Source organism: Herpailurus yagouaroundi, unplaced genomic scaffold, assembly GCF_014898765.1.
Source record: "Herpailurus yagouaroundi ecotype Mexico unplaced genomic scaffold, PumYag 192, whole genome shotgun sequence".
NCBI lineage: Eukaryota > Metazoa > Chordata > Mammalia > Carnivora > Felidae > Herpailurus > Herpailurus yagouaroundi.
Genome location: NW_024412423.1, coordinates 3,911,997 through 3,928,401, shown reverse-complemented (window position 1 = coordinate 3,928,401; position 16,405 = coordinate 3,911,997). Strand labels below are relative to the sequence as shown.

At 41.0% G+C, this 16,405-nt stretch overlaps 2 protein-coding genes across 2 annotated transcripts in view; both read left to right on the top strand.

The window, feature by feature from the left end:
* CCDC112 (coiled-coil domain containing 112) overlaps positions 1 to 1,938 on the top strand; it is a 31,350-nt gene extending 29,412 nt beyond the window's left edge. The window contains exons 9-10 of the mRNA XM_040444263.1: positions 861 to 979; positions 1,190 to 1,938. Of these exons, the coding sequence (XP_040300197.1) occupies positions 861 to 979; positions 1,190 to 1,232 (162 nt within the window). The 3' untranslated portion in view covers positions 1,233 to 1,938. The remainder of the gene's footprint in view (positions 1 to 860; positions 980 to 1,189) is intronic.
* A 3,828-nt stretch (positions 1,939 to 5,766) lies between these two features.
* PGGT1B (protein geranylgeranyltransferase type I subunit beta) overlaps positions 5,767 to 16,405 on the top strand; it is a 64,395-nt gene continuing 53,756 nt past the window's right edge. Inside the window, exons 1-2 of the mRNA XM_040444262.1 lie at positions 5,767 to 5,906; positions 15,030 to 15,148. Coding sequence (XP_040300196.1) covers positions 5,767 to 5,906; positions 15,030 to 15,148 — 259 coding nt within the window. The remainder of the gene's footprint in view (positions 5,907 to 15,029; positions 15,149 to 16,405) is intronic.

The following is a 16,405-nucleotide window of genomic DNA, read 5'->3' as shown; positions in this document are numbered from 1 at the left end:
AGTCGGACGCTTAACTGACTGAGCCACCCAGGCACCCCAGAAGCATGTTATTTTCTTTACCCTGAATTAGTTCTCTCTTCCTACTCTTCATTCTGTTTTTCTTATTTTCTGTATATGCCTCTATTTTAGACCAAGTGAGATAGGCGCATGGCTTAATCTCCCTGGTAGGACTCAGAACCACAGATGTTGGTGACTCTCATGGGTAAAATCAAGAACTTCTGGTGGTTATTTGTCCTAAAGTTACTGTCTGCCTATCCCACTATCACACTTGGCTACCTTACATTTCCCTCAGGTTACAAACAGAAAAACTAGAACAACAATGGAAACAGAATAAAATCATTGAATTAGAAAAAAATAAACTAAATTAACAGTTTATTAATAGATTGATGTAGTCCAGATTTTGTGTTAGCTCTAGAAGCACAATGAGAAGTTTACTGAAAAGGGGGTGCCTGGGTGGCTCGGTTTGTTAAGCTTCCGACTCTTGATTTCGGCTCAGGGTCATGATCTCATGGTTTCATGAATTCAAGTCCCGCATTGGGCTTGTGCTGACAGCTCGGAGCCTGCTTATGATTCTCTTTCTCTCTCTTTCTCTCTCTCTGTCTCTCTCTCTCACTGTGCACCCCCCATCCTGTTTCTGTCTCACAAATAAATAAATAAGCTTTAAAAAAAATAAATAAATAAAATTTTAAAAACAAGTTTATGGTGAAAAGGTTACTAACAGTTTTATTTCTGTTTGGCTAATATTGAGGATGCTTCTTAAAACTGCTTACTGTTACTAGGGATCTCATCCACTAGTCCAAACTAGTTTGTATAAATAGTTTATATAAATCAACTGGCATTCATTTTATTTCTGATTATAGGTTGAAAACAACGTTAGTAGAGATCCCTCTAGGCTTTACAGACCTACCAAAGGTTGGGAGGAAAGGACCAAAAAGACAGGACCCACAGGCTCTGGGCCGCTTCTGCAGATTCCACACAGGTAAAAAAGGAGTGAGAGTGGCTGTCCCCTTTATAATAATTTGATAACTACATGTTTATATTTTATGCAATTTCTGTATGCTACATTTTACAGCAAAAAGTTGATCAAGTAAATCCTTATACTTTTTTTAAGTTAGTATTTAATTAGTTAGGATTTTTTTTTTTTTTTTTTAATTTCCTTTGTGTTTATAATTGCCCTTCTTCTTTTTAGGGCCATCCCAACCTGGAGACAAGGAATTGAGAAAAGAATATGAGATAATGAAGTTGATACTCAGTTGATGAGAATGTCAACATACTCAGTCATACCAGGAGAGAGTCACTAACCATGTTCTTTCAATAGCCCTAAACCCAGTCAGAGTGATAATTGTGTTGTATGTGAACCGATAGGTATTGAGTTTCATGCGGCGTTGTCGTATTTCCTGTTTATACTAAGAGGGTATTTCATGGGTATGCTGGCCTGTTACTGATGTAAAAGTTTCCCCGAATAAGTTGATGTTACAGACATTGCTTCATTTTAATACTCGGAACATTTCAAAGATTCTTTGTTTTTGTCATGGCATAGCAAAATAAACTGGGACAATCATAGGGGAACATTTTTTTTTAAACAAAAATTTTGTAACATTTATAACTTGGAGATGAATCAGCTTAAGTAAGAAAAATATAAAGGTTTTCCTTTTTTTTTTTTTTTGGAAATAAGTTGGTACTTTTCTAAGTTTAACAAATTGGCCGTTTGTTCAGTTACTACATTTTTGTGTAATAAACATTTTGTATTTGTTTGAAGCATGCTTTGTTTTATAGAGAATATTTATTAAAAAAAAAATATGCCTCCCCTCATATATAACCCGTTATTTGTATTCTCAATATCTTTTTGGTTTCCTTTAGCTATTCCAAATTTGCCTAAAGGGGAAAAAAGCCTTTCTGGACTTCACACATTTATAAAACCTTTGTGTCTTTCACATCTTCCTGGCTGGTGCAGTTTTTTTTACTGCTTCTGTTTGGCTCAAAATATTTGGTGAAAAGATTGAATTTTAACATTTCCAAATTTATGTGCATGAAAACACAACTTAGTTTGACTCAACTTTTCATATTATAAAATCTTAGTTCCTACTTTTAATCAGTTCCTATCATATAGGAATGGTACCATGTCCATGGTAAATGTAGGAAACTCATTGCTTTTAATTTTTCTCTTCGAATATCTTTTTTTTTTTTAAGTTTATTTATTTATTTTGAGGGAGACAGAGAGTGAGTAGGGGAGGGGCAGAGAGAGGGGGATAGAGAATCTCAAGTAGGCTCTGCGCTGTACTGTGCAGAGCCCAATGCTGGGCTCGAACACACGAAACCGAGAGATCATGACCTGAGCTGAAATCAAGAGTCAGCCACTCAACCGACTGAGCCACCCAGGCGCTCCTCTTAGAATATCTTTAAATGTAATTTGACATATCTAGGTCATTTGACCTAGAAATTTACTATTAATAGTGGCCAAAACCTTGTCTTATCTCACAGTTAATAGTCAAAGTAGATGACATCCAAATTTTGGAGACTGAATTCTAATTACACAATTATTGCTGCAAAATGAGAGAAATAACATAAAATATCCTTAATCAGGAATGCCTGTTTTATTTGTAGTCTTTGTTCTCTAGAACTCTTTTTATTAAATGATTGGAGGCAGTTTAGAAATAAAATATAGACGTGGACAACAGATTTTAAAAACAGAATGGAACTACTACAAGATACCCAAAAGGAAGGTTTCTTATGTATGGTTTTTGAACATGTTGCTTTTTGTTGCACACAAAGGCAGCTCTCCATTTCCTGCATCTAAGGGAAGCATACCAGGTCCTGTGATTCTTATGGCTTTTTGTCTGTTTTTTGGTTTGTTTCTTAATAAAAATATGGGATTTTCTTTGACAAAACCAGTGCTTCTGAGTCTAAAATAAGTGAGGGATTTATTACATGGTTCCTTTATATAAAGGATGTAGAATAAACAATATCTCAGTTACAGGCTCATAGAAGGGCAAAATAAACATTTCTTATACTGGTTTAAAGAAGATAGGAATAAGAAATTTAGAAAAAACCCTAAAGGGAAAATATTAATAAAGCACCCATGATTCTACCACTCCAGGGTAACTTTTTCCAAAAATATACCTGCATATCTTAAAGTAGCTACAAAGAGGGGCACCTGGGTGGTTCAGTCAGTTAAATGTCCGACTCTTGATTTGGGCTCAGGTCGTGATCTCACACTTTCTGAGCTTGAGCCCTGCATCAGGGTCTGCGCTGGCAGCATGGAGCCTGCTTGGGATTCTCTCTCTCCCTCTCTCTCTGCCTTTCTGCTGTGTGCACTCTTTCTCTCTCCTCAAAATAAACTCTAAAGTAAAATAACTAGAGTACATTTTATTTACTATACTAAATTACTTAACATTATGTTACACATACTTTTCTGTTTCTATATATTTCCAACATTATTATTTAATGGCTGAACAATGTTCCATTATATAGATGTTGTATCATTCCTACACTTTGAAAACTTGAGCTAATTATACTTCTTACCTAATCATGTAAAGTAGCATTTTACATGGGGGTTAGATTCTGTCATGCATGTGTCAGCAACTTGTGTGGTCAAAATCACCCCTCAAAAGCCCTTTCCGTACCTAGTAGGCATATGATATTATTCTCAGTGAGTCTGCTCTCTCTGAATTGGATGAGATTGCTGGTTCTTGAGCTGAGAATCAAATGAAATATTTGGGTTCCCATTAAGGGCCCGGTTGAGTAGGATCATCTTTCAGAGCATTTATAGACTGCATTGTTCGTTCTAGTTAAATGTGTGTGATATGACTCCATTTTGAACATCTTCAGACATGTTTGTAAGTGTGAGAAAAAGATCTCAACTGTAATCACCAAATGAAAACTCCTCTCTGCTGGGCATACCTGGAAACCAAGCAACGTGGCCTATTTGTAAGGAGGCACCCAGAACAGCCCTCTGCCCATACCCAGCCCTTTGTTAATGCAGTTTGTCAGTGAATAAGTAATTACCAGGGCCTAAAATTAGGTGCTTTGGGTTATTGAGTAAGTAGAAGACAATTCCTGCCCACGCAGTACTTATTTTAAGTAGTAGATTTTCTAAGAAAGTGAACAATCAAAATTATATTCAAACTTCTCTTGCTTAGTTGACTGTAAAGAACCTGGGTTCAGGCCTGTCCTTTGGGTGGATTTTTTTTCCCCCAAAGACTGCCTCATGAACTTTTTTTTTTTTATTTTTTTTAATATTTATTTAAAAAAAAATTTTTTTTTTTTTCAATGTTTATTTATTTTTGGGACAGAGAGAGCATGAACGGGGGAGGGGCAGAGAGAGAGGGAGGCACAGAATCAGAAACAGGCTCCAGGCTCTGAGCCATCAGCCCAGAGCCTGACGCGGGGCTCGAACTCACAGACCGCGAGATCGTGACCTGGCTGAAGTCGGACACTTAACCGACTGCGCCACCCAGGCGCCCCATTTAATATTTATTTTTGAGACAGAGAGAGAGAGCATGAACAGGGGAGGGTCAGAGAGAAGGAGACACAGAATCTGAAGCAGGCTCCAGGCTCTGAGCTGTCAGCACAGAGCCTGAGACGGGGCTGGAACTCGCTGGAACTCACAGACCGCGAGACGCGGGTCTAGAATTCACAGAGCATGAGATCATGACCTGAGCCGAAGTCGGAAGCTCAACCGACTAAGCCACCCAGGCGCCCCTTGCCTCATGAACTTTTAAAGGGAATAATATATGATAGAAGCAAATTAAGATCCTCTTTAAAAAAAAAAAATAGCATCTTATTTCATTTTGTAACATACGGGTAGTTGAACATTTTGTGCTATGGCAAATGGACGCAACATTGCTACTAGATGACACACTGACTCAAGCATGAAGAGTAAAATCTTTTTAAGACTTGCAAAAGAGAGGCATCTGGATGGCTCAGTCCGTTAAGCCTCAGACTTTGGTTCAAGTCATGATCTCACCGTTTGTGAGTTTGAGCCCTGCTTAGGGGCTCAGTGCTGACAGCTCAGAGCCTGGAGCCTGCTTCAGATTCTGTGTCTCCCTCTCTCTCTGCCCCTCCCTTCCTTGTGCTCTCCCTTTCTTTCTCAAAAATAAACATTAAAAAAAAAAAAAAAAGACTTGAAGCACACACTCAGGAATATGTATCTTCTGTGTATATTGCATTTGTGTGTGTGTGTGTGTGTGTGTGTGTGTGTGTGTGTGTGTGTATTTTAAAGTGATTCCTGGTATTCTAGAGAGGACTAGGAACGTCTCTGAACCTTTGAAGCGTCTATATTTAAAACACATTTATCTCCACAGATGGATTTGAAGGTTTAGTTTCCCTACCCATTCAGTTTAAAACTGTGACCTTCCAAAAAGGTGTGTTGGCAAATTTATTCTGATCCATCCGTTTTCATATATACCACCCTTTAGGGCCGTGATTTTCTCAAAGCAAACTAGGAGCTTTGGATCTTGCACTTCCTCCCAATTATCGAGGATACAAGTTCTGGAAGGATTTGTGGGCTGAATTTTACAAGGCTTAAGGGGGGTCCCCAATCCTCTAGGGCTCGGAAGAGAAAAGGTTGAGTCTAGAGAGAAATCAGGGATTAAAGTGCTGCGAAAGCCCGTCAACAGCGAGGAAGTTCAACCACAGACCGGGTCAGCTCCCCGCCCCCGGCGCTCGCCCCATCCCCACGCTCCAGCCTCGAGTCGCCCCTCGGGCTTCCTTCACGGCGCTCGCCAACTGCTTCCGGGTCGCGGCGGACGTCGCTTCCGCAGCAGCATGGCGGCCACGGAGGACGAGCGTCCGGCGGGGAGCGGTGAGGGAGAGCGGCTGGATTTCCTGCGAGACCGGCACGTGCGGTTCTTCCAGCGCTGCCTCCAGGTCTTGCCTGAGCGTTATTCTTCGCTCGAGACCAGCAGGTGATTGGTGGCCGTGGTCATCGGGGTGGGGACGGAGCCCGGCCGCAGCGGAAAGGCGCCGCGGAGCCTGCGCAGCCGTCCACCCGGCACTGCCCGGTGCCTCTCCTCTCGGGCGGGTGTGCCGTGGCTCTCCTCCCGCGAGCTACGGCGGGGGGACTGGGGGAGCCGTAAGGCTAGGCCTTGTGGGATCTCCAGTTTCCGCCTTTTTTCACTTCCCAACCATTTTTCCGGTCACCTCTGAGCTTCCTTTTTTACTTCCTCTCGTAGGCTGTGAATCGCTTGGCCTCATTACTTCCGAGTGTAAAAGGGAAAAGGCAAACCATTTTGTCTCCGTATTTTAGATAGCCTGTCCTGTGCTCCCCTTTCCTGCAAAACGTTATTAACTCTGCACTGAACATCTGTATGGTGTTTGAGGTGTAGGAGCGGCGCAAAGCCTGTGAAGGTTTGAGGAGAAATGAACTTTCCAGGAATTGTAAATAGAAAGATAGGAGAAGGTTGGCGGAAGAGGTGCAGTGTTCCGTAAAGCAGGCTGTGAAAAGTGTATCTGCTGTAGCCTTGTGAGTTGGAGTTGGCTGAGGAGTGTGATTTGGCTGCGGCTAAGAAGCTGTGAATTAGTCATTCAGAGTAAAAGTCTGGGGACGAGGAGAAGGAGGCGGTTTTGCTCTGCACTGCTGGGTTTTGAAGCGAGCCTCCAAAGCTGCCTGGGACGGGCTAAGACGAGAGCAGATTGGTTCTGCTCTCATCTCCATATGTTCTGAATTCTGATTCCCTGGTGTATTTTGAACTCTGCATGACTGGGTCAGTTTTGGAAGGTTTACAGATTCCTTCTGCCTACGTGGTCTACAAATTTATTATGATAGGTACTGGAGTACAGCTGAGCAAGACATACAGTTTCGTATAAGAGGCACTAAGTAAGCATTTGTTGAGTTGTGCGAGATGAGCCCTGAAGGACGAACACATTCTTGCTAAAGAAAGAGTGAAGCCTTACGTATATTCCTTTATCCATACATAGGTGTTGATTGGCTAGCAGAGCACATCCCTGGACCTAAATTAAGGTTTTCAGAACTGACTCCATTGACTGAATGATATGGGATGAAACAAAAGATATTAATAAATCACATTTTAGGGGGATTAATTTGACGTGAAATTGGGGGTCGCCTGCCTGGCTCAGTCCATTAAGTGTCCGACTTGGGTTCAGGTCATAATCTCATGATTCATGGGTTCAAACACCACGTGGGGCTCTGTGCTGACAGTCGAGAGCCTGGAGCCTGCTTTTGATTCTGTGTCTCCTCTCTCTGCCCCTCCCCCAGTACCGCTCTGTTTCTCAAAAATAAACAAACGTTAAAAAAGTGAAAAAAAATTTTTTTATGTGAATTTGAAGCATTTGGATAAAAAACCTGTATTGTGACTGTTAAAGTTGTAGCTATCATTTTAGGTCTGTGGTTGCATTTTCTAAATGCCAGTGTTTGATTGCTCTATTTAAAATTCCAGCATGGACAAAACCATATATATATACTAGTGTATGTTGGTAAACTGTGTAATGGTGCTCATAGAAAAAGTAAAACTGCAAAAACTGATTGAACTGATTTAACAACTTTAATACAATCTTAGAATCTACGCCAGGCATCATATATTAGATAATCATGTATAACGTCCTGGAGCATTAGTTAATATGTCTAATGTTTATCATTTGAGTAGAGTATCATTTCTTGTTTTGTTACAGCACACTTAGTAGCCACATTGAAGATCATCTGTACGTAGAAGTTTTTGTGTTGATTTTTTAACAGTTTTTCAGTTTTTCTCTTTGCTGATTTACACTCCTGGTTTAGCATTAAGTTCTTCTGTGGTAGGTGTGTGTGATTCATGATTGACTTGAAGATGCTTGTGAAGGGTCTCTGACCTCTTAAGCAAAGGTGACTGGTCACAAAATTTCTACTGATACCAGAGTTTTCAGGTAAAACAATGTGTTGGCTAGGTCACAGTTCTTACTCAGTATTGCTGTTGTACAAACAATTATTGAGTGCCTGCTGTGTGTCTGGGTACAGGCATACAGTCCGAAACCAGTGCTTGTGGTGGTCCTGTGTTCCTTCTTACTGATAGGTATGAAACGGGACTCTTTGGAAGGCTCCGAACAGGCTAGACATTTAGACACTTATTTTCTGACCCACCATTTTGGCAAAATTCCTTCATTTCCCTTTTTAATCTTAGAAATAGGACTACATTTTAATTTTTCTAATAGCTGTGCCTTTATGAAAATAAAGTACTTGTAGTTTTACCTGTGGCTTTTTTTCATACGAATTTCTGAAAGGTGGTAGTTATTAGTTAACTCAGCTGAATATTTAACCTTGGATGGTGAGCTTTGTGCATTAACAGGTTTCTTTTTTGTAAGTGGTTTAGAAAGTTGTTTGGTTGGGAGTTGCTGTTGCCAATTGTATTTGGCTAACGGAAGTTAGGGTAGGGTAGGTTTGTTTTGTTTTTTTTTTTAAAGGACTAAATACTGACCATTTTTTGTGTATGTTGTTTTTATGGACCCAGCTGCTCTCCAGGAAGGGTTTAGTCATTTGGTTTTTATTTTAGAAGACCCCACAATCAACCTAGTCTTTCTGTTCACGGGTCCTTCCATATTCCCCTACGGAGCCTGTGATGTAGCTGACTACCATGTAGCAACCACTCTGCCTTCTCCTTCCCTCCCTTATCTGAAATAAATCACAGTCCAGCAGCGTATCTCTCAGTGTGATGACCGTGGCAGAAGGCTCTGCATTAGTGACATCATAAAATGCTTATAGGGGCGCCTGGGTGGCTCAGTGGGTTAAGCGTCCGACTTTGGCTCAGGTCATGATCTCACAGTCTGTGGGTTCGAGCCCCGCATCGGGCTCTGTGCTGACAGCTCAGAGCCTGGAGCCTGCTTCCGATTCTGTGTCTCCCTCTCTCTCTTACCCTCCCCTGCTCATGCTCTGTCTCTGTCGCAAAAATAAATACAAACATTATAAAAAATTTTTTTTAAATAAAAATAAAAAAAATAAAATAAAATGCTTATAAAAATACACATACCTGGACCCCTCCCCAGTTCCGCATGGAACTCTGTGTGAGCCCGAGAGTGTGCATTACGACAAGCATCCCTGCACGCTAAAGTTGGAGACTGTTCACTTGATAGGAGAAACAGATCTACAAACGGATTCTTCTAACAGTGCCTCCCAACCCTTTTGTGCATATAGATCACCTGGGGATCTTGTTAAAATGCAGATTCTGATTGCGGAGGTGTGGGAAGGGTCTAAGTTACTGTGTTCTGACAAGATCCCAGATGATGCTGATCTTGCTGATCGCCTCACCGCACTTGAGTTTGGTTGCCAGTGATTGTGGTATTTGCAGGGTGTTACGGAAGCCCCTTAGCCCAACCTGAAGAGACACACATCTCAGAGATGGCTTCTTGGAAGAAGTAACCCTGGAGCTAAATAAATACTCAGTTTGGGGGAAGTCTGGGATCCGTTATAGGCAAGTGGACAAAAAAGGCGGATAAGTGAGTGTTGAGCAGAGAAACTTCAATCATTTGTCTAATAGTGTAAGGCAGGTGTGGTAGGAATTTAGCCTGGGGGATAGACAGGGGCCAGATCACAGAGGGCTTTGTGTGCCAGGTCAGGAAAGCTGAATTTGATGTCACATAAGTGATGTGAAGTCGCAAGCAGTGCATCTTCCTGATTAGATATGCGTTTTAGAGTGGTCGTTGAATTTGAAATTGGTTGTTGTAGTCAGTGGGACAAGATCAGAGCCAGAAAGACCAGTTAGCTGTCGCACTAGTCCGGAGGCCAGATGCTGGGGCAGTGGAAGGAGGGATACAAAGGAGGGGTGGAGGAAAAAGGAGTTCCAGGATTCTGGGACTGGAACTGCCATCTGGTCTCGGGAGCATGAGGCCAAAGGAGCAGGTTTAGAGAGGAAGAAGATGATTTCTGTGACAGCACTTTTCCTATAGGTACTGAGTTGTTTCCCCTCATAATTTAACCTGGTTCAGGTTAGGAGGCTTGTTTTGTTTTTGTCATGAAATCCAGCATGTAGTAGATGTTTAGTAAACATTTCTTCTTGAAAAATTATTTTGCATGTAAATAATTCCAGAGATGAGCGGTTATACTTAAAAATATTTACCAGTCGGGCCAGCTATTTAAGAATATTACAGATCAAGAGTAAGGCTTAAAATTGTGGCATTTCTGCAGTGTTGCAGTAGGTCATTCCAGAGTATTTATTGGGACCTCTGTGTGCTGTGTATTTAACTTTATGATTAATTTTCACGTGTTCTCTAAGGTTCTCATTTCCACTGTTAGCAATTTTATCAAGCAACTGTGTTCCTATTTCTATTTTTTTTTTAATTTTTTTTTCAACGTTCATTTATTTTATTTTTGGGACAGAGAGAGACAGAGCATGAACGGGGGAGGGGCAGAGAGAGAGGGAGACACAGAATCGGAAACAGGCTCCAGGCTCTGAGCCATCAGCCCAGAGCCTGACGCGGGGCTCGAACTCCCGGACTGCGAGATCGTGACCTGGCTGAAGTCGGCCGCCTAACCGACTGCGCCACCCAGGCGCCCCTCCTATTTCTAAATATAGCTGCTTGTTTATAATTTTAGAACTCTTTGCAGTATGATTTAGTTATAGCCCCACCTGAGATCTAGGCAGGAATGCAGTCACTTGTTAAAGACACTTGGAGATGCCAGGAAAGAGACTGTATTAGAAAGGGGGCAGAGTAGGTGATCCAAAGTTTAGGAATCTAGTCAGTGCCCATGAATCAGTGTTTCCAGTATATTCCCAAATGGTCACGTAATCTGCTCCAGCCTAACAGTACACTCCTCATTCTCATTTAGTGGCACAAGAAAATCGTATTACTGTGGTTGTTTTTTTTTTCCCCCACACTCAGATTGTTTTTATTTATTTTTTCCTGTTTAATCCATGGGGCATTTTTTGGGCTGTTTTTTTAAGACCTGAAAATTTTGTTGTTAAGCCTGAAAAATTTGGCATCTTTTGGAGATCTCATTCAGTTGATGCCTCCCATCTGTGAATCGATCCCCTGGTGCAGCAGCTTGATTTAGAGGGGACGAATGTTACTTCTTCATCCATGGCGAGATACCCTTTGCACAAGTATTGTTCAGAGGGAACAAAGGGCAGGAAGGTGCAGCTGGCCTACTTTGCTTTTTTTTCAGCATATAGTTTCAGAGTTCAATTCTAGGGAAAGAAGAAAGAACACAAATGCTGTCCCAAGTAACAACATTCTAATACCTACACTGGCCTGATTTTAGGCACATGTCTTGGCATGATTCCCCCCCGCCCCCCGCCCCAGCCACGTGCCCAAGGTAGGTTGCCCAACAGTCCATACATACCCCAAGTAGGACTCACTGGGGCACCTTAAGACACCCCCCCCCCTTAGTTCTCTCAGAGGCCCACATCCCCAAATCGTTTTTTATTATGGCTGCTTATTCTCCCCGTCTCACAGTTGTAGGACTGCTTGAGAACTCAGGTGTGGTCAGAAAGGACTATCTTCCTAGCCTGTCTCAGAGGGAGGCCAGACATTGCTCCCAGTGGACTTCTTGGTTCTGCCAGCCGCTGCTGGGTGCCTCTCTTTATCAACATAAGCTTTTCACTGTGGCTGTGTTAATCCTATAAACCTTAGTCTCAACTGCTGGGAGTTGCAAATACTGGACTCTCTGAAGTAAAGTAGTTTACCAGCAGCTGACTAATTTTCAGTGTTCGCATCCATCTTCAGAAGCAAGTAAAATGAAAAGCAGATCAGATAACACAGGAACAGTGTGACTTTGGAGCAGGGTTACTTAACCTCAGCACTGTTGACATTTTGTTGAATGGCACTGTCCTGCGCGTCGTAGAAGGGATGTTTAGCGGCATTCCTGGCGTTTACCAGCTAGATGCCAGTGGTACCCTCCTCCCATGACAACCCAAAATATCTTTACAGTGTCCCCTGGGGACATTATTGCCCCAGTGGGGATTACTGCTCTGGAGCTGGGCTCCTGATCCTGGCTGCATATTACACTCACCTGGGAAGTTCCCCACACCTGTGCCCCTGGCCCCCAAATTCAAGTTACCCAGACCCCACTTTCCACCCGGAATTTCAGTTTCATTGTCGTGGAATAAGATCTAGACCTCTCTGTGTTATATCAGTGTTTTAGTTTTTTGTTTTGTTTTTAAGTTTTTTTATCTTGAGGGAGATAGCGTGAATAGGGGAGGGGCAGATAGAGAATATCCTAAGCAGGCTCCACACTGCCAGCGCAGAGCCCTATGCAGGGTCAAACCCACAAAGCCATGGATCATGACCTGAGCTGAAACCTAGAGCCAGACGCTTAACTGAGCCACCAGGTGCCCCTAGTTTTGTTTTTTAAGCTGATTTGAATGTGCAGGCAGGTTTGAGAAACACCCCTGAGGAGAATACCACCGTGTGACTCAGTGTTCCTAAATAGTTTAATTGGTTATCTAGCAGTGAAATCTGAAGCAAATTACTTGACTTCTTTGGACTTCATGATCTTGAGCTAAAAAATTTAAGAGAGTACTTAACTTAGAAAAGAATACCAGTTTATTTTTATAGACTTTTAGTTGTTTTCTTCTTTTATTTTTTTTTTAAGCAACCTTCATGCCTAGTGTGGAGCCCATCTTGGGACTTGAACTCATGACCCTGAGATCAAGACCTGAGTCAAGATCAAGAATTGGACGCTTAATGGGGCGCCTGGGTGGCGTAGTCGGTTAAGCGTCCGACTTCAGCCAGGTCACGATCTCGCGGTCCGTGAGTTTGAGCCCCGCGTCAGGCTCTGGGCTGATGGCTCAGAGCCTGGAGCCTGTTTCCGATTCTGTGTCTCCCTCTCTCTCTGCCCCTCCCCTGTTCATGCTCTGTCTCTCTCTGTCCCCCCAAAAAATAAATAAACGTTGAAAAAAAAATTAAAAAAAAAAAAAAGAATTGGACGCTTAACCGATTGAGCCACGCAGGCGCCCCTAGATGTTTTCTTATTACATACTTTTCATTAACAGGAATATTTTTGATTTATCCAGCCTTAGTAGGCTGTGTTATCAACAACCTCATGTTGTCCCCATTTCCACCTCTGTCCTCCTTTTTTTTCTATAATACCTTAATAAACTAGATTATTAGATAATTTCATTGTATCTGACTGTGATCATTTACACCAACACTGAAAACCCCTGGGAGAGTGCTCTAGGTTGGTTAGATGAAATATTACAGGTCTTTCATTTGTTAGTTAATTCAATAAGTGAGTACATATCCTGCACAAGGCAGACCTTATCTCATGAGACATAATTATGAACAGTGATTCTCAAACTTGGCTGCTGTTAGCTTGAGGTCTTTCCCATATCTAAAGTATCATTTTGTTTTGGGGAAGGGCAGGGCTCTCTGTGGGGAGGAAGGTTGCCAACCAGGGACCTGGAGATAAGGCCTATAGTGTAACAGTGTGATTAGATTCTGAGGTCACTAACTCATGTCAAATCAGGGAAAATACCAGTAATGATAGCCTCCTTGGGTGAGTGCTTGCGTGTGGGCAGGTAGTGAATACCTGTGTGAGGTGTGATGAGGATTCATAGATAAGCAGACTTAGAAAAGGCAGAAAAGATCCTGCCCAGGTTATGAATGGCTGTAAATCAGCCAACATATGATTTGAACCTAGCTCATTTGACAGCAGAATCTGAACTCTGAACTGTAGCCTCCCACATAAAGGGGTTCCACCGTCCTTAATTTAATCCTGATCTTGCTCAGATAAATCACCTGCGTAATTCTGGTGGCTCTCGGTGGTTTGTTAGAATTAAATTGAGATACAGCATATGAGAAATTTTCTAGCTCCCTGTCTAATACACAGTAATAGTCTCTCAATAATGTAACTTTCCCAAAATCTTTGTTCTTAAGTGTAACAATGTCTTATCAGTTTTAGGTTTTGCCCTTAAGCTCTGGTTGGAATTACTCTTTGGTGTGTTTCCTCCTGTCATCTAATGTATGCTAGCCTTTTTCAACCAGGGGTCAGAGAGAGAATTACATGGTTAAAAAAAAATTTAAAGAAAGAGTGACTGTTTTCTCATTTTTCTTAAGTTGGTAATATTTTTTTAGATGCATGAGAAAGAAGTTAATTTATTATACACAATGAGAGCATTAGGACTTATTTCTCTTGCAATCTTTTTTGAAAAGGTTGCAGAATGTGTCAAGTGGCTTTGCTGTAAGATTTTGGACCAGATGATTTAAAGTATTAATTGTTTAGTATTAGTCATAGGAACTGTTAGAATATAGAAATGTGATAACCATGTTCAGGGGTGCCTGGCTGGCTCAGTCAATATAGAGCATGCAACTCTTGATCCCAGGGCTGTGAGTTCAAGCCCCATGTGGGGTGTAGAGATTACTTAAATTAAAAAAAAAGATAACCATGTTCAGAAAACAGTATAGAATGTATCTCAGCCTGAAAAGAATTATATATAACAAACTCTTTATGTAAAAAGTAATCACTTAAGTACTAGTTTTAAATGAAAACACAGAGTTTACATTTCTCATTTAGTATGCAGTCTTGGAAGGGAATATGTTGCCTTACAGTTTTTCATTCCATTGAAGAATCCTCTCTGGGAAAATGAAGTTGAAATGCATATGTATTTTTTAAAGTGTTCCTTATTTCCCAAAATTCAGTTTAAGTTTTGTCCAGTTACATTATTTGTCAACAAATTTGAATACAGATGGGTTTATTCTAACCTTCCTTAAGAATTAAGCACCCACTATAAGTGTAGCTGTTCTTGGCAAGTAAGTGGAAATTGGTATTCTCTGTTTTCCAGCCTTTGGGACTTACTTGTACTAATTGGGTGCAGGGAATTCCTTTTTTACCTACATTAGCCTTCAGGTTGCTGATGAGTTTCAAATGTGTATGACTGTTTTTTTTTTTACCCCCAAACGCTCCTTTTTACAAATGAAACAAAGATTTGATTGATATTTTTAAATTATAAGAATAAATATGACTTTTTGGCTTTTGCAGAATGAGAGTACTGTTTGAATTAATTTTAAAATTAGAAAGACTTTATTTTTCTGAACAAGAAAAACTTCAGTGTTTAGACAGTTATGATGTAATTTTACGTTTGTTTCTTTGTTTTTTTTTCTTTTAGGTTGACAATTGCATTTTTTGCTCTCTCCGGGCTGGATATGTTGGACTCCTTAGATGTGGTGAACAAAGATGATATAATAGAGTGGATTTACTCCCTGCAGGTCCTTCCCACAGAAGACAGTGAGTGAGTTTTTAGCATTTTATTTTTAGTATGACTAGCTAGTTGTACTTGGCATAACATGTGTTGGACTAGCAAATCGCAGTATTTATTCGTAAACTCTTACCACGTTTTGTTCAGCCATGTTTTTGCTTGCAATGCTGCCCTCCTATTCTGTTCCAGCACAGAACTTGAGAGGTCTAGTCATGGGGGCCCCTGGCTGGCAGTAGGTGGATCGTGCGACTCTGGATCCTTGGGGTCATGAGTTTGAGCCCCATGGTGGGGGTAGAGATTACTTAAAAAAATGAAATAAAAAGTAGCCTGATCGTTAATCTCTCGAGAGAACAGTTGGCAGTTGTCTGGGATTAGAGATTGGCAGTTATAGCCGCATATTGTGTTCTGCGCCTCCACGTTGATGACTGCCTGTGGATGCTTTGTATGTGGTGTTTATGTTTGGTTAGTTTGGTAGCGTTTGCTCTATTTTTCATTCCCAGCCATTTCTTTTTTTCTTCTTAGTGAATTCTCTTCCGTCACAAAGTTTCATTTCAGTCTTCCTGTGGTTTTCCCTCTTAACGTTTCATGTTTCATGAGCCTTTCCTTAATGGTTTCTTAGACCTCTTACTAGCACTCCAGTCCTTTTTATGATGCTTCTTAAGCTTGATCAATTCTGGCCAGTTACATTAATTTTCAAAATTTATATATTACCCGATCAACTAAATGCACACAAGTTTTATATACCCTATTGTTTACTCTGTTCATACCTAACATTGATATAAGTTATAAATGTTAGAGATTCGAACCTTGAAAAGAGAAGCAGATAAGCTCCCAGGAAATGACACAGTTGGTTTTTTTTTTTAGCACGGTCATCACTCAGTTGGCTCTTAACAGTCAACATTTATAAATTAACCATGTGTTTCATTGGTTGGAGTAAATGTGTACGAAGGTCCCAACCTAGATAAACTCTAAGGAAATAATAAGCTGAAAGTTTGTTTAGAAAGAGGTTTGCTCTGTTAGCAGATGCTCTTAGGCATAGTTTATGTCTTTCTACTTTATTGTTCTTGAATTTTGTAGTGCTTGTGTTTATACAATTTCTAAAATCTGTGCCTGTTTACAGATTGTTGTTTAAAAATGATTAAGCGTTTTGAACTAGGTTTGTTTTATGGAAACACCCGATCACTTTTCACCAGCTGCATGAAGCAGCATATATGCTATACTGGTCAGTGGTTACGCATTCAAGCATGTTGGTGAATTGAGTGGGATTTATTGAATGTCCTGCTGAG